General features: G+C 35.5%; 1 protein-coding gene across 6 annotated transcripts in view; it reads right to left on the bottom strand.

Annotated features, from left to right (window-relative positions):
• Window positions 1-23,948, bottom strand: part of BCAS3 (BCAS3 microtubule associated cell migration factor) — a 787,317-nt gene that overhangs the window by 321,839 nt on the left and 441,530 nt on the right. For all 6 annotated transcript variants that reach the window (XM_051994106.1, XM_051994105.1, XM_051994107.1 and 3 more), the window contains one exon: window positions 21,069-21,166. In XM_051994106.1, coding sequence (XP_051850066.1) covers window positions 21,069-21,166 — 98 coding nt within the window. The remainder of the gene's footprint in view (window positions 1-21,068; window positions 21,167-23,948) is intronic.

Raw genomic sequence — 23,948 nt, 5'->3', positions numbered from 1 at the left:
CTCCCCATCTCCAATATCTCAGTGTGATACTAATGCAACTTTCCCCATTTGTTGTCTCTTATTTTACACACACCTGCATACACATGATTTATCCCATTTTTCAGTTAGGTCTCTTTGTCAAAGAAATCCACTTCCATCAGAATACAGTTTATCCCCTTTTTCTTATCACACATGTGTCTGATAAAAAAAAAAAATTATGATATAAAGGATTCCCCTTTTGAAGAAAGGGGCCCTAAGATAGGGTCCAGAATGGTCATTTCTATTGAAGAAAAAGTTCTCCCTGGGTCTGTTTCCTTATAAGAAGGGTTTGGACTAGATGAACTCTTAAGGTCACTTTCAGCTCTAAAGTTATGACTCTATGGGTCAATCAAAGGAGACATCAAACTCAATTTTATTTTGCTATTTTAAAAGGTATTTAGAGAACACAATTATTCATGACTTCATAATCAATAAAAAATCTGAGGCATATAAAAGACCTGACCAAAATTATCCTGATACTGCTGAACTGTAAAAGAATCTATCTGAACCCAGAACTTCTCTTATTTTTCCAATCTACCCATCAGAAATAGTTTCTTTTGGGTCAGAACATTAAGTGGAAAGAAAAACCAAATAAATATCACAGAAATAATTATTTTAGAATCTAAACAATCAACTTCTGACTATATTGTGCAAAACAAAGCAGAATCTTCTTAACATGTGAAAACAGAAGTCAAAAAGATGGGATTTTGGGATCTTGTAAGTTGCACAGTGGCTAAGAGCTTTTAGATCTTTACAGTAATAAATATTGTATTGTACAAGGGCCCATTGGGAATCCCAACTCATATGCTGCTCCATGATAGAAGATCAAGGTGTCAGGTCCAATTAGAATCAGCATGTTTCCAGCTTAGTTTTAAGCTTTAATTCACGCTTTGAAAAAGCAATTACTAAAATGTCTAAAGGAAATACAATCACTCTGCACACAAATCAAAAAAAAAAACTGTACTTAAAGTGTGGGTTTCAACCACTGATGTACCAATCTCCTACTGTTTACATTTTCCCCCACAAGTAGATGGAAAATACGTGTGACCTTGGGCAATCACCATCCGTTAGAGCAAAGCCTTTTTCAGCTGGAGAAACCATTATCTGAATTGATAGTGGCTTTCCCAGCTGAAAATAAATGTGTGATGTTTAAGAGGTAAGGACTTTCAGAGTCAGCAACAGCAGCAGAGCTGCTATGATGCCCAGGTGAGCTGTGAATCCAATCCTTTGACCATAAGCAAGTTTGTCAATGTCCCTTTAAATAGAAGGTCAAGGAACAAGCATTTTCTACCTTTTGTGATACTGTGTGATAGTCAATAATATATAGTAAAGGTGAAAGGGAAATACCAGGAACTGCATATTTAGATGTAAAGAAGCTCAAAATGGTCACTCTCTCTTCCAACTAGTCAGAGAAAGTTTCTTGAAAAAATTAAAAAAGAACTGGGCACATGTGGCATCCATCTGGAATCTTTACTACCATGAAGGCTGAAGCTGGCAGATCTTCTATGCTTGGAAGTTCTAAGCTGATCATGTGTCAAAATTACACATTAATATGATGAGTACCTGGAGAGGTAGGGATAGGTGGGTGCCTTAGAAAGGTGAACTGGCCTAGGTTGAAAACAGAGCAGCTCTCTCTCCAATGCAAATCAAAATGGGACTAAGTCCATGAGTAGCCCCTACACTTCTCTAGTCTAAGTGACACAGAGTGGACTAGTCTATAAAAATAAAAATAACAAATTTAAAATTATTATTACATGAAAAGTATTTTTAAAATAATACAAGTAGGCCAAGGAAAGGAACTGAGATAATTTACAACAAAAATATCAATACTTTTGTATACTACCTTTAGGTTTACAACTATCTTCACAACAACCATGTGAAGTAGGTATTGAAATATTTGTTATACCTATCTTACAGATTAAGAAACTGAGACTCAGAGAGCTTAGCAGTCCTATTCATCTGTACAAATGATCAGTACAGAAAATGAGACCAAGTCAAAAAAGAACATTTTGGGAATTAACAGGGCACATACTGTGTGTAACCTGAGCAGAACAGCTCCATAGTTCCTCCTTCCAACTTTAGGTTGCATAAACTCCTGATTTTGCACTTTTCTAACTATTCATCTGATGGACATAGCAGCCTACCAGTTCTATGCCATCTTTATATGGCAACTTGTTGCAATACAATTCAACTTGCCCTATTTTGAGAATGAACTCTGAGTTATTAAAAAGCAAAGTGTAGTAGAAGTTAATTTTGAATCAGCCTATTTTGAAGATGAGGGTAGGAGGAGAAACATTTCAGAAATTTTATAAGCAGGAAACATATCAGTTTTAGATGGTTCAGCTCTACTTGCTCTTAAGAAAACCCTATCAAATTGGGCTTCATTCTATTTTTCCATTTTGGTCAAGTGACAGAGAAGGCCATATCAAAATGGAAGCAGACGAAGGGTTTTGTCTCTTATTCCTGTTCCTCACAGTCCAGATCACCATTCAGATCTGATAAGAATACTGTACATACCTTTAGTTCATCTCCATTTCCCATGGGATCCAATTCAATCAGGCTTGACTCCTGGAGCCAATCTAATCCGAATGGATGGACCATGGTATATTAAGATTCCCATCTGGTGGACTCCAGTGTAACTGGATTAGTTCCCAAGGAAGAGATGTTACAATTTCTTGTAAGATCCATAGCGGATTGGGCTTTCCCAAATGGGGCTGCTGGTCACAGCCCAACGTAGCTCCTATCTTGGGTTCTTTCTTAGAAAGTTCAGTTGTTTTTCTTCAACCTCTTCCCCTGAATTAAAAAGCAAATGTGCACACTGAGAGCACATTAAAAAGTCAATACTGCCTCAAAGTGTGAAAAGAAAATGATCAGCTAGAATGGAAACAAGAATGGAAACAAGCCCTGTGCGTTCTCTGATGCTGAACCACGCACAGCCGTCAGGACATGGCTCTGGTTTCTCTGGGTACTGGGAGACATATGGTCCATTTCATCCTGACCTGGGATGTTTCCTTCTGCTTGTCATGTTGGTCGCAGCTGTTGAGACCAGGACAGATGCTCAAGCCTGCCTCTTTTTATCTGAGGCTGAAGAGGAGATACCCTTGGGGGAGTTAAGAAGTTCAACAAGAGGATCGCATCATTATATTTGCCTGGTGTGAGTTTCATGGCACATAGTTGGTTGTGTCTATTTCAATCTGCCTTCCCTCAATCCTTTCTTCCCTTAATTCCCCCAGGCTAGGTCACAATTCTTGTAATGGGACAACACTCACCCGGGCCTCCTACCGGGTCTATCTACACCTTTTTCTTACCGTTTTCACTATTACATAGTCACACTCCCTTTACGTTCTGCTGTTTTTTGCCTCAAGATAGTAGTTAGCTGTCAAGTTGGGAGACTGGATTTGGCTTTGTACAGCTGGGGAAATCTGGCTGTTTAGGAGACTGAAATCAGTAGTCTTTTGGGTAGGCCCTTTCAGACTAGGTATAAGCCATTCCTACAGCCATGGGAGGGAGTCTCATTTGGACAAGGATCAAGGTTGTGTGGAATGGTTTAAAGACTACCAGAGGGGTCAGTGGGAAAGCTTATTGTTTTCCCTAGCCTAAAGGAAACAGGAAGATAAAAGAAACAAAAACTTTTCCAGTCCCAACTAGCAAATCATTCTGTCTTTAAAACCTTATAATCTAGTCTTGTGAAAAGATTACTAACCCAGAGAAGCCCAATTCCAGTCCTAAGTACAGCCCTCAGAGTTCTCTACAATTTAAACTCTACAATTTTAACACTGAGCCTTTACAAAATAGCTGTGGTCTTTCTGATTTGCTTGGTCCAGCAAAGGAAAATGTGCTACCTTTAAGGTTTAGACCGACATTCAATAAAAACCAGCCTTACCATGTCCCACAAGGCTACTCTGTGTGTAAGAAAGATAGGCCACTAAACTGGACTGACATTACCAACTTCTTGGCATTCCTCCAATGAGAATTTTTGGCTTAAAGTAACAAAATTCATTCCAGACTCAAACTTATTCCTACAGCTCAGTCTCATGCAAAAGATAACTACATTATTAAAACAAACAAACAAACAACCACAGCATATCCCAAACTGGCATTTTCCTTGGGGCCTGATACAATGGGCAAACTACCTAAAATGGCAAAAGCCACACCAGTCAACCCTTGATAATAGATTGTAGAACACTGGGTTTCTGGGAATCAAAGTACTCTGTTCTTTTTATATCATGAAATTATTCAATAGGAAACAAACCATGTCAGAGGCTAGCTCTAGAAAATAAAAATGGAATTTTGGTTAAAAGCAGCAATCTCTTCATTCATGTTGTCTACTCCACACAAGAGTTGTGTTTTAAGGATCATTCTACATGAAAGAAAAAATGGCACTGAAAAGTGTTGGAGGCAAGCTAACTTTTCCAGAGTAACAAATACTTAAATTGGATGCTATGAATTTAACAATACAAGCAGAAGCAGTACTCACAAGTCAAAAAAGTACCATCTATAGATCAGAAAGGATTGCAAACTATAACCTAGGTTTTTCAGGTTTATCTAAAGACATGGTAGTTATTTCTGAGTACAGAAATCATTTTATGTTGCTTTTGGAGTCAGATTTTGTTTGTTCTATATTTCTTCAGATATTATTTATATAGTTAATTATTCACACTCCTTCCTCCCCAAACCATTCTGTATTCCTTCACCAGATAGCTCAATGGCAACTTGAGCTATCTGATAAAGCACAAAAGCACCAAGATTTTACTTCCAAGCAGTGATGGAATACTAGGATTCCATTGAGAGCTTCAGGTCATTTATGGTTTCTCAAACCCCAGAGCCAGGAGGCAAGGCAACCTGGACATTATGCATCAATATACCTAAACTACACTGCTATAACTTGTGACTCAGGGCAAGCTGTTGTTGTTGCTGTTTAAATAAATAGACAAGAAAACAGAGAACTGTCTCCTGTTGATTTTTCTCCCAGTGGAATAGAAAAGATCTGTTTACCAAATTCCTTTTGTAGTGTATCATACAGTCTATAGGTTCACTATAGGAGAGTAGGAAAATCTAAGAAAGTCAGCTCCAAGGAAGTCCCAAAGTCAAACATATTAGACTTTTATAGACTCCTTTTAAGTCCAGATACTGAGCCCAATAAAGGGAACAGCCAAACAAATCTTACATTCCAAGAATAAGACCTGTTAATGAGCAGAACCTCAACAACGATACTGTTTGAGGATGTATTCTGATGGAAGTGGATCTCTTCGATAAAGAGACCTAACTCAGTTTCAATTGATCAAGGATGAACAGAAGCAGCTACACCCAAAGAAAGAACACTGGGAAATGAATATAAACTGCTTGCATTTTTGTTTTTCTTCCCGGATTATTTATACCTTCTGAATCCAATTCTCCCTGTGCAACAAGAGAACTGTTCGGTTCTGCACACATATATTGTATCTAGGATGTAATGTAACCTATTTAACATGTAAAGGACTGCTTGCCATCTGGGGAGGGGGTAAAGGGAGGGAGGGGAAAAATCAGAACAGAAGTGAGTGCAAGGGATAATGCTGTAAAAAATTACCCTGGCATGGGTTCTGTCAATAAAAAGTTATTTAAAAAAAAAAAGTCATAGCATAGAACCTTGCTGTATAATAACTGATCAATAAATATTATTCTAATTAAAATATTAAAAAAAAAAAGAAGTCCTGTTTTGGAATGAAAAAAATTACTACCATAAACTAGAAGGCACAAAATTTCTTTTTCAAGTTCAGCTATCAAGTTGAGACTAAAACTCCAACCTTTAATGACACACTGGTTCTAGTCCCATAAGCATTGCCTTTTATGTTACTATTATATTTTCTAGATTACTCTGAAAAATAGATGGAGGGCCAAAACCTTCCCTTGCCATATTTACAGCTTAGCACCAGAAATCCTGAATGGGAGTATACTGTGTAACAACAAACTACCTTTATATTGTCCAGGTAATTACGGACTTAGGTCAAGGGCTCCAAACCATATTGATTACATCTTTGTGCAACAAGGACCCTGCAGCACTGCCTGACTCCATTCAAGCAGAGACAGCTTTTAAGTATCTGTGACGCCAAGAGTTCTTATGTCCTATCAACGCCAGAAATGGGAAACCAATGATGGCTCAGACCTGTCAGTTGTTGCCTACGGCAATAAGGACAGGCTGGGAATTCACAGAGCAAGAGACTTCATATGTCAGCTGCATTCACACATCTTCACTACCTGAATAGCTGATCTTTCTCAGCTACTCCCACGTAGAACTTTTTAGTAGACAGCTTCAGAATGAATATTTGATCACATGGGGTAGAAAGAGGTTTGGGCTTTCTGAGGTGTCACTATAATAATGTATTTTAAGAAAAAATGGCTAGGAGCCAAGTGTCCCAGTTTTTATTCTCAGCTGAGGTGAAACCAAGACTCAACCTTCCAGTTCTTCTCCTCTCCAATTTATCCACCACAAATGCCAAAGTAATATTCCTAAAGCACAGATTTGATCATGTCACCTTCCTGCATAAGAAGCTCCAGTGACTCTCTCTTGCCTCTAGGCATAAATTCTTCCATTTGGCATTTAAAACCCTTTCTTTATAATCTGGCTTCAGCCTACCTTTCCAGGCTTATTTAATATGATATTCCCTTATATGCTTGCTCTACTCTGGCCAAATTAATCTGATTGTTGTTTACTATACATACTTTTCCGCCTTCAAAGCTTGTACCTTTGCACAGGCTGCTCCCAAGGCACAGAAGGCTTCTTCTCTTCATTTTCTACTTCAGAGATTTCTTGCTCCTTTCAAAGATCTCAATTTAAGCACTATTTCCTCAAGGAGTCTATCCTGATATATCCTCCTGTTTACCTTCATTCCTCCCCAAGATATCATTTTGTATGTATTTTGTATAAATTTCTTATCTAAGCACATGCTATTTCTCCCCAGTAGAATGTAAGCCTCTTGAGGGGAAGGGTATTATTTTTCCCCCTTTGGGGGTTCCCCCTTCAATTTAACAAATAGCCTGATACATAGATGTTTATTACAAGTTTATTGAATGACTAAATGAATATTTATTAAGAACACACCATCATGCAAGGTGCAATGGTTCTAGGTAATGTTAATTAACCATTTATAGCATGGACATAAAATGTGTTTGTTTGCTTGTTTTTCTGAAGAGTCCTAAAGATTCCCATAATAGTTATGAACTACTTGGAAATGATCTCCTAATACCATGATAGCTCCCAAATGGGGTTCAGAGCAATCTGCCTGACAGAGAGATTTTATCGGACCTTTAGATGATAAAAACTTTGCTTTACTCCAAATGTGAATGTGACAAAGAAATTGGACTTCAATATATTTCAAGGCTCTGTGGTTATCTCAGGATGTACAATCCATACACTGACTCAGATCTCAAATCTTCCATTCCTTAGTAAAAAGCCTTATTCCTTAATGGGTAGTCTTCTGATTTGAAATCTTGAAGAGCTTAGCAAGGCTGTAAGTATAACAGAATAGAATTTCACCTCCTGGGATCAGGTACTGTCTCATTTTTGTCTTTGTAATCCCAGCATAAAACAAACACAGTGTTTTGCACATAGTAGGTGCTTAGAAAATACTTGTCCATTGGATGAAGGATAGAAATGACAGATGCTTAAAGTCTTTCTGGATTGATAAGTCCTAAGAGAATTTGGTTTCTGCTGGTTTAGGCTTCAAGAACTCAGGATCATGCAGGACAGACTAATACTACAGTCTTGCAAAGGCAATGAAAGGGAATATTTAAAGTAAAGAACAAAAAAAACAATGAATAAATAGTTCTTTATTAAGTGGCTATTATGTATTAGATATGTGGAAGTAACTTTAATACTGACTTATATTAACCTTCCATTTTACTGATTAGAAAATGGAGGAGCAAAAATATGAAGGAACTTATTCAGGATCATACAATGAATTAGTGAGAAAAACTGGGACTGGAATCTAAGTCTCCAGGATATTATAGGTGTTCTTCCCACTATGAGACCATTGCCAAAGTCCCTAAACAGAGAGAACCAGTTCTGCACTGATTATTTGCTTTGAGTCTGGTCTGACAGTTCTCAACAATATCCAGGGTGATATCTCAACAATATCTCTCTGGGTGAAGAGATGGGGTTCACTTTTGTAAGGCTCAGGGGAAATACACAAAGACTGCACATTCAATGGAAAGAAGCTATTTATTTCTCAGCTTACAGATTGCACCTATAGTTCTACAGTTCACTGGGGCTCCGGGACACAATTTAAAACACTGTGGCGCTAACAATTTGACACATAAGTCACTAAGACAAATGGATTTCCCGGATCAGACTCAAACAAACTCTAATAACTGCCTCCTCTGGTCTCCCCCTGACTCAAGCTATATAAACAGACATGCCTTGACTTGAGGTCTATGGAGTAGAGCTCAGAAAGAGAAAGATGCTAACCCTGGACTTTCACCTGCCCTTGCAGAGTAGCTCTTATGCTCAAGAATGCCATTTAGAAGACCCTCATTATTTTCCCCAGAGATGATGAGGAAAAGCTGAAAGCAGAAGACACACAAAGAAACTTCCACTCTTGAAATGTAGAAATCACATATATGTTTTCAGCTGAGGTGGGGACCAAAGAAATAACCTGTCTTTACAACAAAGGCTTCTCAATTGAGAAACATCCTCTGCCTCTCCCATCTCCTTTTACCTCAAAAATTAATGGTGATTTCCCCTTGTAACTGAACTAGGATATGTTGGAATCTTTACAAACTGCTAACTCATTAGAGTTGATGTTTTGGGCCAGAACCTGAAACAAGGTACTAAGTAGAACTAATTAATACAAGGCTTGTGTTTACACCTTTACTCATTGGAGTTCACAAGTATGAGAGATTCACAAAGTTAACTATGTAACTTTGTGAATTCACACCTCCCTTGAAGTTCTTAGGGCCAGAAAGCACTCTGGGAGAAAACCCATAATCCCTCTCTCTCGTATCCCACAATTCCCCTCTCTCGTATAAAAGAAACAGACAGAGGCTCTTGGACAGATTTCAGCTGAATTACACCAGAAGCCCTCTCTCCGAGGCAAGAGAGATTCATTCCAATATTTCCACTTGTTGGCTGGAGGACTGAAGGACAAACCTTTGGATTTGAAGACATTCCAAGGGAGCTCTTGGAACCAAGCAGAGAGAAAGGCCTCTAAGCTAACCGGGCTATATTGGAGACAATAAAAAATCTGAACTTTTATCACATGGCTGCATTTTGGGGTAATTATTGATCTGAACTGATACTAAGGCTGCCTCCAGAAAACCTCCCCAAGAAACCTGCTCCCAGAGAGAACCATCTTATATTTTAAAGAAGAAAATCACCACAAGGATAAAATTTGGCTTTCTGCTATCTTGCCTTTGATCTTCTACCATCAATCTAAAAACCTAACATCCCTCTGGAAGGAAAAAGAGGGGAGGAAAGAGAAAGAGAGACCCAAGGAAAATGGAGAAGGCCGAGCTCAGTCTGGAGGCAAGCATAGTGGTTTCCAATAGGGTCACGAAGTCTGTCAACAGATGCTTTTCAGGTGACAAAGAAGTGAAACCGTATTGCTGACTCTGCATAAATTCCAGGAAACAGATCTCTTTCATTATGAGCAAAAGCAGGCCTGTTTCTCATGTTCCTGATCTCTGGAATGGCTTCTACTACATAGTCCATCCCCCACTCCCTCCAGACAGCATTAATTTTTTAAGCTATTCAATTTATTTTATTAAATATTTCTTGATTATCTGTAAAAATTTTTTCCACAATTGTTTTTTTAAATTTAAGTTCCAAATTCTTACCTTCCCTCCTTGAGAAGGCAAGCAATTTGATATTGATTAAACATGTGAAGTCATGTAAAACCTATTTACATACTAGCCATATTGCAAAAGAAAATACAAAATAAGACAATAAAAATACAGTTAAAAAAAGGTAATTTAATCTACATTCAAAATTAATCAGTTGTCTCTTTGACAACACGGATCCTTTGGAATTATCTTGAGTCACAGTCTTGATCAGAGTAGATCACAATTGATCACCCTACAATATTGCTGTGACTATATAAAATGTACTGCTGATTCTGGTTACTTCACTTTGCAACAGTTCACATAAGTCTTTCCAGGATTTTTCTGAAACCATTTTGCTTCACCCCTGATCTCACTGAGAAGGCTTCAAGTTTATCCATATTAAAGATAATATTTGCTTGTAATTTTAGATAGATACTACTTATTGTTTTAAAAAAAAGGTTCAGTGCCATTTGGTATTGGCTAAAAAACAGATTAGTGGATCAGTGGAAAAGGTTAGGTTCACAAGACAGAATAGTCAACTATAGCAATCTAGTGTTTGACAAACCCAAAGACCCTAACTTCTGGGAAAAGAATTCATTATTTGATAAAAACTGCTGGGATAATTGGAAATTAGTATGGCAGAAATTAGGCATGGACCCACACTTAACACCATATACCAAGATAAGATCAAAATGGGTCTATGACCTAGGCATAAAGAACGAGATTATAAATAAATTAGAGGAACATAGGATAGTTTATCTCTCAGACTTGTGGAGGAGAAAGAAATTTGTGACCAAAGATGAACTAGAGACCATCACTGATCACAAAATAGAAAATTTTGATTATATCAAATTAAAAAGCCTTTGTACAAATAAAACTAATGCAGACAAGATTAGAAGGGAAGCAACAAACTGGGAAAACATCTTCACAGTTAAAGGTTCTGATAAAGGCCTCATTTCCAAAATATATAGAGAACTGATTCTAATTTATAAGAAATCAAGCCATTCTCCAATTGATAAATGGTCAAAGGATATGAACAGACAATTTTCAGAGGATGAAATTGAAACTATTACCACTCATATGAAAGAGTGTTCCAAATCACTATTGATCAGAGAAATGCAAATTAAGACAACTCTGAGATACCACTACACACCTGTCAGATTGGCTAAGATGACAGGAAAAAATAATGATGAATGTTGGAGGGGATGCGGGAAAACTGGGACACTGATGCATTGTTGGTGGAGTTGTGAATGAATCCAACCATTCTGGAGAGCAATCTGGAATTATGCCCCAAAAGTTATCAAATTGTGCATACCCTTTGATCCAGCAGTGTTTCTATTGGGCTTATATCCCAAAGAAATACTAAAGAAGGGAAAGGGACCTGTATGTGCCAAAATGTTTGTAGCAGCCCTATTTGTAGTGGCTAGAAACTGGAAATTGAATGGATGCCCATCAATTGGAGAATGGCTGGGTAAATTGTGGTATATGAATGTTATGGAATATTATTGTTCTGTAAGAAATGACCAACAGGATGAATACAGAGAGGACTGGCGAGACTTACATGAACTGATGCTAAGTGAAATGAGCAGAACCAGGAGATCATTATACACTTCGACAACGATATTGTATGAGGACATATTTTGATGGAAGTGGATTTCTTTGACAAAGAGACCTAACTGAATTTCAATTGGTAAATGACGGACAGAAGCAGCGACACCCAAAGAAAGAACACTGGGAAACGAATGTGAACTACCTGCATTTTTGTTTTTCTTCCCGGGTTATTTATACCTTCTGAATCCAATTCTCCCTGTGCAACAAGAGAACTGTTTGGTTCTGCAAACATATATTGTATCTAGGATATACTGCAACATATCCAACATACATAGGACTGCTTGCCATCTAGGGGAAGGGGTGGAGGGAAGGAGGGGAAAAATCGGAACAGAAACGAGTGCAAGGGATAATGTTGTAAAAAAATTACCCTGGCATGGATTCTGTCAATATAAAGTAATTATTAAATAAAAATTAAAAAAAAAAAAAAAGGTTCAGTGAATTCCCATGATTTCTAGTGTTTTTAATTGGAAGGTATGTTGACTATATCAAATGCTTATTTTTCACATTTACTGTTAAAATCATACAATTTCTTTTCTTGTTGTTTTTATTAGCATGGTCAATTTTTCTAATATTGAACTAATCCAGCATCCCTGATAAAAATCCCATCGGATCATAGCATAGGATCTTTGGGGTATATTAATGTAATCTCCTTGCAATGTCTTAACTAAAACTTTTGTACTGATATTCATTAAGAAAATGGGACTAGATTTTTCTTGTGCAGCAAAATAACTATATGGATATGTATACATATATTGTATTTAATATATACTTTAACATATTTAACATGTATTGGTCTATCTGCCATCTGGGGAAAAAGGTAGGGAGAAGGAGGGGAAAGATTGGAACAGAAGGTTTTGCAAGGGTCAATGCTGAAAAATTACCCATGCATTTTCTTGTAAATAAAAAGCTATAATAAAATAAATAAATAAATTTTTAAAAAAGAAAAAGAAAAAAAATTGGAATAAATATTTCTTTCTCTGTTTTTGCTTTCCTTGGTTTAGATACCAAACCATTTTTGTGTCACAGAAAAAATCTGGTAAGATTCTTTCTTTAGCTATTTTTCAAATAGTTTCAGATAAATAGTTCCTTAAGTATTTGGAAGAATTTACCTGCAAATTCATCTGGTTCTAGGAACTTTTTTTTAAAAGGCAGCTTATTGCTGGCTTGTTCAATTTCTTTTTTCAAAATAGGATTATGTAAATATTTTATTTTCTTTTTTGTTAATATGGGAAAAACTTCCCATTTCATCTAGACAGTTTTATTGGTATATAACTGGGCAAAATAACTCCTAATAATTTCTTTAATTTCATCTTCATTGGTGGTATATTCATCCTTTTCATTTTTGGGACTGGTAATTTGGTTTCTTACTTCTTTTTAAAAAATCTTAAAAAAAAAAGTTTATTTATTTTATTGGTGGTTCCCCCACCCCCTACAAAACCATTTTCTAGTTTTATTAGTTGAATGGTTGTTTTTGTTTTTGTTTTTTACTTTCAATTTTATTACTCTTTCCTTTGATTTTCAGGATTTTCCCATTTCTCTAATTGGAGATTTTTAATTTTTTCTTTTTCTAGGTTGTGGTTTTTTTTAAAGTTGCATGTTCAATTCATTGATTGAATCTTTCTTTTACTGATATGTGCATTTAGAGATATAATATTTCCCCCAAGTACTTTTTTGGCTGCATCTCATAAATTTTGGAATGTTGTTTTATTGCTAATTTCTTTAATGAAATTATTATTTTTATGATTTGTTCTCTGAGCCATTTATTCTTTAGAATCAGATAGTTTAGTTTTCCATGAACTTTTAATCTATACTTCCACAGTCCTTTATAAAGTGCAATTTTTACTGCATTGTAGTCTAAAAGAGGTACACTAAATATTTCTGCTCTTCTGTATCTGCTGCTAAGCTTTTTATGCCATAATGTCATCAATTTTTGTGAATTTACCATGTACAGCTGAAAAAAATGTATATTCCTTCCTGTACCCATTCCATTTTCTTGAGGTCTGTCATATATAATTTTTCTTATTCATCTCTTTGATTTCCTTCTTGTTTATTTTATGGTTAGATTTATCTAACTCTGACAGAAGAGAGTTGTAGTCCTCCACTAGTGTAATTTACTATTTCCTCATACAATTTTTCATTTAACTTTTCCTTTAAGAATCTGAATGCTGTGCCATTTGGTGCATATATATTTAGTATTGATATTACTTTATTGTCTATGGTTCTTTTTAGCAAGTTGTAGTTTCCCTGCTTATCCCTTTTAATTATTTTTGTTTTATTTTGTCTTGATATCATGATTGCTACTCCTGCCTTTCTTACTTCTGCTAATGCATAATAGATCCTGTTCCAGTTCCTTAGTGTAATTCTGCATTTCTATTTCAAGTGTGTTTCTTGTGAACAATGTTGGATTCCAATTACTAATCCATTCTGCTATCAGCTTCCATTTTGTAAATGAATTCATCCCATTTAAATTCACAGTTATGATTAGTGTGCTTCTCTCCATCTTCTTTTTTCCCCTTGTTTATCCCTCTCTATTTTTATCCTGTCCCTCCTCTCAAGTCTGTTTTGCTTATGACTACTCTTTTCTTTTATCTGCCTTCCCTTTTTATATATATATTCACTCATCCCCCTTTTATTGTTTCTTGCTATTACTTTTTTTCATTGAGTTTTTGTACTTCTTTTTCCATTTGACCAATTCTACATTTTAAGACTTTATTTTTATGAATGAATTTTTGTACCACTTTTTCTATATTTGGCCAATGTGTTTTTTAAGAGTCATTATTTAAAGGAATTTGGAGCAGTTTGGGGGAGAAGTTAGGTGAATTCCCGCCTTTACTCTGTCATCTGGGTTCTACCCCCTGGTCAATGTTTTTAAAGGTCTTATTTTCTTTAGTCTTTTTTTTTTTTTTTTGGTGCCTCTTTTCCAAGCTGTTATCTTTATATGATTTTCTTCCTTTGCTTTCATTTCTTTATCTACTTATTCTTCTAGCATCCTTATTCAGTTTTGAAAATCCTTTTTTGAGCTCTTTCAGGAATTTTTGTTGAGCTTGTGTCCAATTCTCATTTTTCTCTGAGGCTTAGCTAATAATTATTTTGACTTTATTGTCTTTTGAGTTTGTGTCTTGATCTACTCTATCACTAGAGGATATGTTCATTCTTTTTTTTTTTTTTTTTTCCTTTGTTCATTTTCCCACTTTATTTCTTGGTTTGGAATTTTATGTTAAATTGAGCTCTGTTTATCTAGTAAGGAGGGGTAGGGAAGAGACAGGGGAGTGAGGCACTGACTCAAGCTTCAGGCTTTTTCTGCTCTACTGTTTTCAGAGCTGGTTCTTAGGGCACTGGAAGTTTTTGATGCTTCCAAGATAATATGATCTGGTGAAATGTGTGGTCACTGCTCTCCTATTTTTGCATTTTGATCCCAAGATGGACTCCTGATTTCTTGAGATTGAAATCAATACTGTTCCTTAAGGCCCCTATTCCTTTGATAGAGGAAAAATATTATTTCTCAGGATTATGAACCTTTAAGATCCAAAGAGGTACAGTCCCTCAGGGCTTCCACTCTTTTTGACAAAAAGTGCTCTTCCATGCCCATGAGTTATAACCCAGAATTGGATATATAGAATTGGAATTGCCAAGTAGCATCTGCTTCAATATCCATTGCTAACACAGGAGTAGTACCTTGTAATATCTTTCTGATCACTTGGCAAGTCAGCATACCATTTTTGGTTTAAGAGCTCCTAAAGCATCTGCTGCTTCTGTCTCCATCACCTAGTACCACTACTGGTGTTTCATCCACATGGTTTCTAGGTTAGCCTCCTCTTTCTGTCACAGATCTCTTTCTGACTTTCTATGTTGTCTTATTCTGACACTGGTAGCTCTGCCACTCCAGAATTCAATTTGAGGCATTCTTTTAAAGTTGTGTGAAGGAGAATGTTGTAAATGCTCAGCTGAATGCTTTTTCTACTCTGCCATCTACATACTAACAAGAACACTAAAGCTTTAATACTTGGGCTAAAAATCTCAATTCATTGTCTGGGGCACAGACAATGAACTAGACCAATCCACTATTATGAAAAGTAATTTTAAACTACATTCATAAATGTACTGATATTATAAAGCATATGTACCTTGAAGAGATGAAAGACAGAAAAGACAAGAATCATAGGTACAGAAATATTCGTATCAGCAGTTTTAGAATAGAAAAGGATGAGAAACAAATTGGGAGTCCTTGAATTTTGGAAGAGTTGAAGAAATTGTGGAACATGAATGTAATGGAATATTATTTTGCTGTAAGAAATAATAAAAGGAATGGAGCCTAAGAAAACTGTAAAGAGTTCCCAGAACAAATACAATGATTCCAATAAGTTAAAGGAAAAAAACAGCTTCAAAATAACATACATTCTTAGATAAATCTTGCTTGACAATACTAATCTGTTACAAAGGAGGGCTTTATTTTACAGTGGAGAGAGATGAATAATTGTGAAAAAGGCAAGAGAATGGATAGCATTTATAAATCAAAAGAAAAAAAGAAAATAATATCATTGAAACATTAAAAAAAACCTCACAGAATAGAGAAAATGGAAGTTAGGGTAGAAGAGAAACAAGCAGGGATGGTATTAACAAAACTGTATTCAATTTAACATATTACCTAAAAAACAAACTATGTGCAATAGAGATTTGTGGTTTCATATGTAATCCGTTTTCCTTGTATATGAAAACATTTGTGTTTGTCAATGTTAAGTCCACAGTTTTAAAAAAAGGGAGAAATCAATTTTTATTCATTCAAAAATCATTACTTTTCTTTTGTCTACTTTAATACATAAAAGAGGTCCCAAAACTTCTAGCAAGTACCAGAAAATCATTTCCATTCCTGCGGTATACAGTATATCATGCCAGAATCTGTCTGACAGCTAAAGACATATTTTATTTGTCTGACACAGCTGTATTCATTTCCATTTCTATCCTATACTATCATCAATGGTTTATTTTATTAATAGGATATCTTTTATTTTGTGGGTATTTTTCCTAAAGACTCAAGAATGTCACTTTGGTGTACAAGTTACTTACAAGATCCCATGCAATGAGAAAAATGGTTTTAGCATTATTTGAAAGATCTAAAAGTGTCCAATTAAAAGGTAGATGGCCATTTGTCAGAGAGATTACTCTGTGGGGAAGGAAGTTGTACTAAATGTATTCTAAGGTCCCTTCCGACTTTGGGATTTAATGCTCTCCATGAAGACATCTCTATAGTGAAGGTACAAACCAAGAGAAGTGTCCTTAGGTAAATGTCAACCACATTTTTTCAGACACATCATTGGGTATTCAAAAGCAGGAGCTTCAAGCTTCCCCAGAAGCATTGATTTACCAACTCTGGAAGATGATATGCTCAGTTATTAAAGCGGGAAAAACAATTTTTTTAAAAAAGCCTTTGAGAACTACGTCAACTATTAACTGCTCAGCAGTCTGCCCTTTAAAAGGAATAGATTTTGAATGACATGCTATAATATATAAACTATGAGAATAAATTTTCAAGTGGTTTTACATTTGGGATATACAGAAAAGAGTTATGGTATTTAGTCAAAGTAGGGGCATAAATCGCTTCTTCTATCAATATTCTCTATAAACAAAGAGAGAGTAAATAGTGAGAGTGGAAATATTTATAAATTCTCTCAAGCCTAAACTCTTTTGGGTAACCTATATCTGGATATATTAAATGGGTTCTTATGAGATAGTACTCAAAATGATACTACTTTGGTTCATAAGGAGGAAGAAAGAATTCTTTAATTATCAAAAGCCCAAACTTTTTCAGACAGTAGTTTTCAAATCAGGAAAAAGATCAAACAGAACAATTATACCTCATTTGGAGCATTTTGTTTAGTTCTAAGTATTAGTATTTATAATGGCCCTTGATAAAATGGAAACTATTCAAGAGAGCAACCAGGAAATTAGGGAAATTCAAGATTGTGCTACAAAAACTATATTTCTTTAGCCCAGATAAAACACAGTGGGCACCATGATAATAGTCTTCAAATATCTCAAGATGTTTCAGTTGAAAAAGACATTAGACTTATCTTGTTTGCTCTACTGCTAAAATTTGACACACTGTTCTATTTTTTTCCAGCATTCACGTCTGGTTCTACTTAGAGGAAAGAGAACTAATCATACCTATAAAACCCATGGTGTTAGTAGTAGCAAGAAAGCAGAGATAATTGGTATCTAAGGAAAAAACCCCTATTCTATATTCTCCACTACTGGAAATCTTCAAGAGGAGATTAGAAGTCCATTTTACAGGGATGTCATAGAAGGGACTGTTGTTAACATAACAATTAGTTTTAATTGACCTCTATGTTTCCTTTTAACTCTGAGATTCTGTGATTCTCTGAACATAGCTCAATCTTTAAATTTCAATAGTGTTCAAGTACTGCTTTCTAAATTACACACATCTGGGGCGGCTAGGTGGCGCAGTGGATAGAGCACCAGCCCTGAAGTCAGGAGGACCTGAGTTCAAATCTGGTCTCAGACACTGTCTAGCTGTGTGACCCTGGGCAAGTCACTTAACCCCAATTGCCTAAAAAAAAAAAAAAAAAAAAAAAAAAAAAAAAAAAAAAGGAAAAAATAAATAAATAAATAAATTATACACATCTCACAAAACACAGAGAGGTGATATTAACCTAAAGAAGTATAAGTCATAGACTTATATGACATTTCTCTTAATGTACAGAATTTACCCTTTGCTAGGATTACTAAAATTACTATTATTATTATTATTATTTTAATTTCCAAAAGAAAGTCTCTGGAAAAGAATGAACCACAATTCAAGTTGTAAATTTAATTTTCAGGAATTTTTTTAGTGAAAATGAAGGATTTTTTTCTTGCAGCACCAAAAATGTAGTTTTCTTACATGTCTCCAAAAGGAAATTAGGGGCTAAGGGCTTATAATGTACTAAATACAAATAATACTAAAGTAAAAATTATTTTGTGATTTCCTAGTATAAAGTCTTTTGAGCTACTTGACAGTAGGTTTTAGTCTCTATGACTGAAAAGTAATCCTATTAAGTAGGTTTATACCACCAGGTTGGACACACACACACACACACACACACACACACACACACACACAAAGCTGTCACCCACCATGTTTGAAAGCTATTAAAATGTGCCAGCAGAACAATTAAAAAGATAATAAATGTGGTCTCATAAATTGTCTGAAGGTAAGACAAAGTGATATTGCCTGATAAGAGGAGGCGCCATAGCAGCCCAACCTCTGAGCAATCAGCCATCAAACAGCGAGATAAAAATCTTCATAAAGCCCAGCAGCCTCCAATGTACACATGGGTCAGACCCAGTGAAGGACTTCCTGTTTCAGGAGTGGTGATAAAAATTTATTGTCTCCTTTTAAAGGAAAAAGTTAAAACGGTATTTTCCAATAAACTTGTTTTCATAAAGAAAATAACCCGTCCTATCTTACAATCATCAGGAGAAACCAAGCCAGTTACAGTCACTTTGCTCTTTTAGATGAAGCTTTGCCTGAAAAGGTGACAATAAAATATAATCATCCACTTCATAACCAGGTGTAATGTGATTTGCTCCACAGCCACACAACATGCAGAAGACCTCCTCTGAGGCGACTAAGACCATGGCTTTTTCAGAGTCCAGGCCCTTATTTTTGGTTTGTCTCTTTCCAAGCTTGCTTTAACACACATGTGTCTTATTGTCTTGAAGTAAGTAAATCAGTCAGTCCTACTGGGGAAATGGCTGTGCCTGCCTACTTTAATTGGAAAGAATTTGAGAAAGGATGGGAGCTCAACTCCTGAAATAGTCTTTACCAACTAAATGTCAGGGATGGACCATTTAAGGTGAGGATTGGAGATCTAAAGAAATATTCTAAATGTCCCTGTTACCATACTTTGGGGGAATAGTAGGAAGGAAGAAAGGAAGAAAATATGAGCTTATTAAGCACCTACTATGTGTCAGAGAATGTGTTAACACCTTACAAATACCTCATTTGATTTTCATAACTGTATGAAGCAGGAAAAAGTCAATCTAAAACTAAACTTTCTCTTAAAAGTTAAGCAAAACAGGTTCATTACAAACTTTGCATATTACCTACAATTAATTGGTTAGGAGCTAAAACAGAGTTGGTACTAAGATGATAAATGAGAAATGTCACCTTAACATAATTCTGGAAGTAGTTACCTTCATTATGGAAATATATCAGGGACATATTCTTGCTTATTCACAGTAGCTACTTTTCTCTAAAAAATACTAATAATCTGATTGTTTTAAAATGTAGGAAATACCAACAAATTAAACTTACGGACATGGGATAAAATATTTTAGATTAAAGTATCTAATTTCTAAGATGCATAGTAGGAAATGAGAACTTTATAGACTAGCAGATGTCTGTCATTAGTATATTCACATCAAGAAATGATCTAAGAGATTATCTTTAAAAAAAAAAAATCATATCACACCTACTCCATAGTGGAAAAGCAGAGATAGATGTATATGTATTCTTGTTCCCAGGAGGCAGTCCTGGTTGCCAAGTTCAACTAAGGAGACAAACTTGAAGCCTTCAAAATTAAGATTTATAAAGGAAGTGAAGAGAAAGCTCTTAAATAAGGCAATTACGAGACTTACTGCTTAAATAACATAAACAAACCTAGGAAAACGCATAGCCTTCAAAGTTCAGAATCTAAGCATAGAAATCACAATTAGAAACAGGAGCCCACTACCCCTCACTCTCTTAAAAGTGAACTTCAAAAATCTGGTTCTATTATCATTTTCATTTACATTTTAAGCTTTAATCCAATCAGTAGTTGCTAGGGATTCTAAAATCACTACAGATTAAAATCCTCTCTGACTCAACTGTTTGACTAATGCTGTATGTTTAATAATTCTATTTGTGAGAGATTTTATTTGAAAAAACCCTGCTTCAGGTAGTCTTCAGATGCTACACATCTGCACCAGAATATAAAGTATTGAGGTTCTTGTTTTTTGTTTTGTTTTGGTTAAAAACTCTCTCAATTTGGAGAAAGGAGAACGCTATCTATTACTGAAATCAACATACAATTCTGTTTTTTTTCCAGCAGCCATTCTCGAAAAATTCTACCTAACTAATGTCACCTACAAAGGCCTAAATCCTTGCTCCCAGACACTAATGATGTATACTATAGGGAGTTAATAAAGTTGAAAAAGAGAATATAGTTAAGGTAATGAATTTCCAAACTTTATGCTTTCAATAATAAAAGCATTCAAGCTAGAGAATTCGGGCTCTCTCTGGTTCCATAGATCAGGCACTTTGATACTCAACAGGTTGAGTAAATTGAACCCATATATTGTATTTATGTTATATGTCAAGCCTGCTGATCCTCATTCAAATGATCAAAGGCAAAATAAGTCATCAACATTATAGCCTTCAATATTGTGTTCATTACATTTAATCAAGTGCCAACTTCACCATAGCATTCACCAACTTTAAGAATGTTTAAATGTATGGCAATGTTTAGCAATACACAAAAGATGGAGTGTTGTATTTTAAAATATAAAAAAGGGAAGGAAAAACATTATCACACTGTGTCAGAAAACAGCTAAAACTGGACACAACTAACAAGGTATCAACTCAAACACAGAGAATGGTTTTCTACCTGAGGCAGCATCGATCACTGTAGAAACTCCCCTTCGATCAGAGACGGGACGAGACGACCCTGGCATGCTGACTGGGTCAGAGCGGACTGGCTGGATCCTGGAAGGCAATTTAATTTAATTTACTTCACATATGTTACTGGTGTCAGAACTGCTGCTTGCTGCAACAGATCCTAAATCAAGAATGCTGAGGCAGCCCAATCCATTAAAGAACTATTTATTCTGAAATCAGCCAAGCAAGAAAGCAGCATTCTTCCTAATTTTTGTACAGGGCTGAAGCACAGTATACATCTCTCTTTTCCTTGTCTTCCTCTATGTTAATAGATTTTTCTTTTAGTTATAGGTTTAATAGAGCAAAAATGAAATAATACAATTTCATTCTATATTACAAGAAAATTTATGACAAAATTGCCTTTCCAAAAAAAAAAAGAAAATCACCAAACAGACCACTTGCAGCCAAATCTGATACAAAATTCTAATTCTTTCATCCAGTAACTATTTAATGTGGACTTATTAAGTGTCCTCACTTCACTAAGTAAGGAAATGAATGGAAAAAGTAAAAGCTTGTTCTTGCCCCCAAGAGCTTATAGTTGAGATGACAAGATATAGGCACAAGAAAGCACCAATATAAATGAGAATATGATTAAGTGCCAAAATAAGTGGCATGGATAATAATGCTAAAGATCTATAATTTCATTAATAGGAATATATCTTTCATTGACAAGAAATCATAAAGCCTTTACTGCTTACTATATAGTTTTCATAATCATGGTAGCCTCCCTTTCCCCCCCAATTCATTCTGTAGTGGCCAATCCTCTTTTATTATTTCAGATTTTACTTTTTTTCAATGGGCAAAAACATGACTTTCCTCTCCACTCCACAATTGAGAAAGAAAGAAAAGTAAAATTTTAGTGTATTCTTTTTCTCTCTTCTTTTAAAAAATCACCACAATATAATGAGCATTCACGGGCTTTCTAAGTAGACTCTCTGTCTACGACCTCTAAAGATGACAGGGTTCAGAGGGAACACTTATTATCTCCCCGTATCTTTATTATTGTTTGTTTTCTGTCTAAATAAACTCCTTCTATCACTCCTAATGATGACAGGGTTCAGAAGAAACACATGCATTACTTCCTCATATTTAAATATAAGCAATTTTTCTTTAGGCCATTATTTTGTCCATTCTTGTTTACTTTGTTTCTTTTAACTTTGTGTGTGAACTTTCTACTCAACCTCTTGACTTTTCATCAGGAATGTTTAAAAATCTTTCATTGCATTAAAATTCACCCCCTCTCCCCTCCATCCCTTGAAGTGCCCCTGCTAGAAAAAATTATTCTTGTTTCTAAGCCTATATTTTCCTTCTTACATTCTTCTAAGTTCTTTGCTCTTTTCTAGTAGTGGCTGTTAAATCATGTGTGAATCTGACTGTGGCTCTTCAGTAACTGAATTCTTTTTTCTAGTTTCATGCAATATTTTTCTGATTTTGACTATACTATTTATAGGAGTGTTTATTTTAGAGCTTCTTTCAGGAGGTGATTCCTTCCATTCTTGCCTTATCCTCTGGCGCTAATATCTACAGTTTTTGTTGAAGATTTCTTGAAATATAATGTATATGCTCTTTTTTAGATCATGGATTTCAGATAGTCCAATGATTCTTAATTTTATTTTCCTTGATCTGTTTTCTAGATATGTTGTTTTTGTTATGAGATACATTATATTTTTCCATTTTTTAAATAGATTATTTTAGTATTTCTTGTTGTTTCATAGAGCTGTGGGCTTCTCTTTGGTACATTTTAATTTTCAGTGAGTTTTTACCTTGGGCAAGTTTTTGTATCTTTTGTGCTAAGCTGTTAAGTCCCCTTCCAGTTCTCTCTTCCAAAACTCTCATTTCTTGTCTTTTTTTTTTCTCTCCTCTATTGCTCTCATTTAAAAAGAATGTAATTGTTTCTTCTAAATTCTTGCTTCATCTCTTCCAAGAATTCTAGTTGAATTTATGTCCAAGCTTTGTTTTTCTTTTAGATTTTCCTTGTAGATGCTTTACAATCATTCTCTCCTTCTGGATTTGCATCCAGAGTGTCCCAATTGCTATAATAATCTGTTATTCTTTTTTTTTTTTTTGATAGCCCATGCTTCCAATTCACTTTCTGACTTTTGATTTAATGTCAGGGCCAGATATTTGTGCATTTCTAGGGACTAGGTCTGGGTCAATCATAATTGCAGCTTTCTTGGAGTATTGTATGATCCGGGGTAAGTCTGATCCCTGTTATCTAAACTCTGCAAGTTTGTGACCTAGTATCCTAGATTCAGCCCCTAATAGCCAGCTGGAAAACTGGTTCTAAGTGCTAGAAATCCAGGTTTTCCTCCATTCTGAGATTCTTGCACAGCTTATTTGTTTACTGACTTCAGGCTAGGCTAAAAATTGGAGCTGAATGTCTGTTCTGTAGCTGGCTATCTGAACCACATTGCTACTGCTGCTTGCTTCCTGAAGAAGCTCTATTTGCAGTTTAGGATCCACAGCTACATAGCTCTCTCTAGTCACAAGACTCTTCATCTTCTTGAAATCCGTGACATGAGACATTGAAAGACTTATCTTACACAGACTATGTGACTACCACTATGTCAGGAACTATCCATGATTAACAAATTAAGTTTCTGCAGATTTAGCCTACTATTAGCTTGAAACTGTTAGCTTCCCATTTGTTCAAGAATTATCTCTCTTTTCCAGGTGTAAATATTTATACATTTATTTCTCAGCTGACTTGTGGTCATTTCAATAATCCTGAATCCACTGTGGATTATGGCTCAATTAAGGTCCTGGTCTTTCCCCATTTCAGTATAAATCCTGACAGTTAAAATACCAGATTGTGATCATTCAGTGAGTA

Source organism: Antechinus flavipes, chromosome 4 (genome assembly GCF_016432865.1).
Source record: "Antechinus flavipes isolate AdamAnt ecotype Samford, QLD, Australia chromosome 4, AdamAnt_v2, whole genome shotgun sequence".
NCBI classification, from domain to species: domain Eukaryota; kingdom Metazoa; phylum Chordata; class Mammalia; order Dasyuromorphia; family Dasyuridae; genus Antechinus; species Antechinus flavipes.
This window is presented reverse-complemented; position numbering and strand designations above follow the sequence as displayed.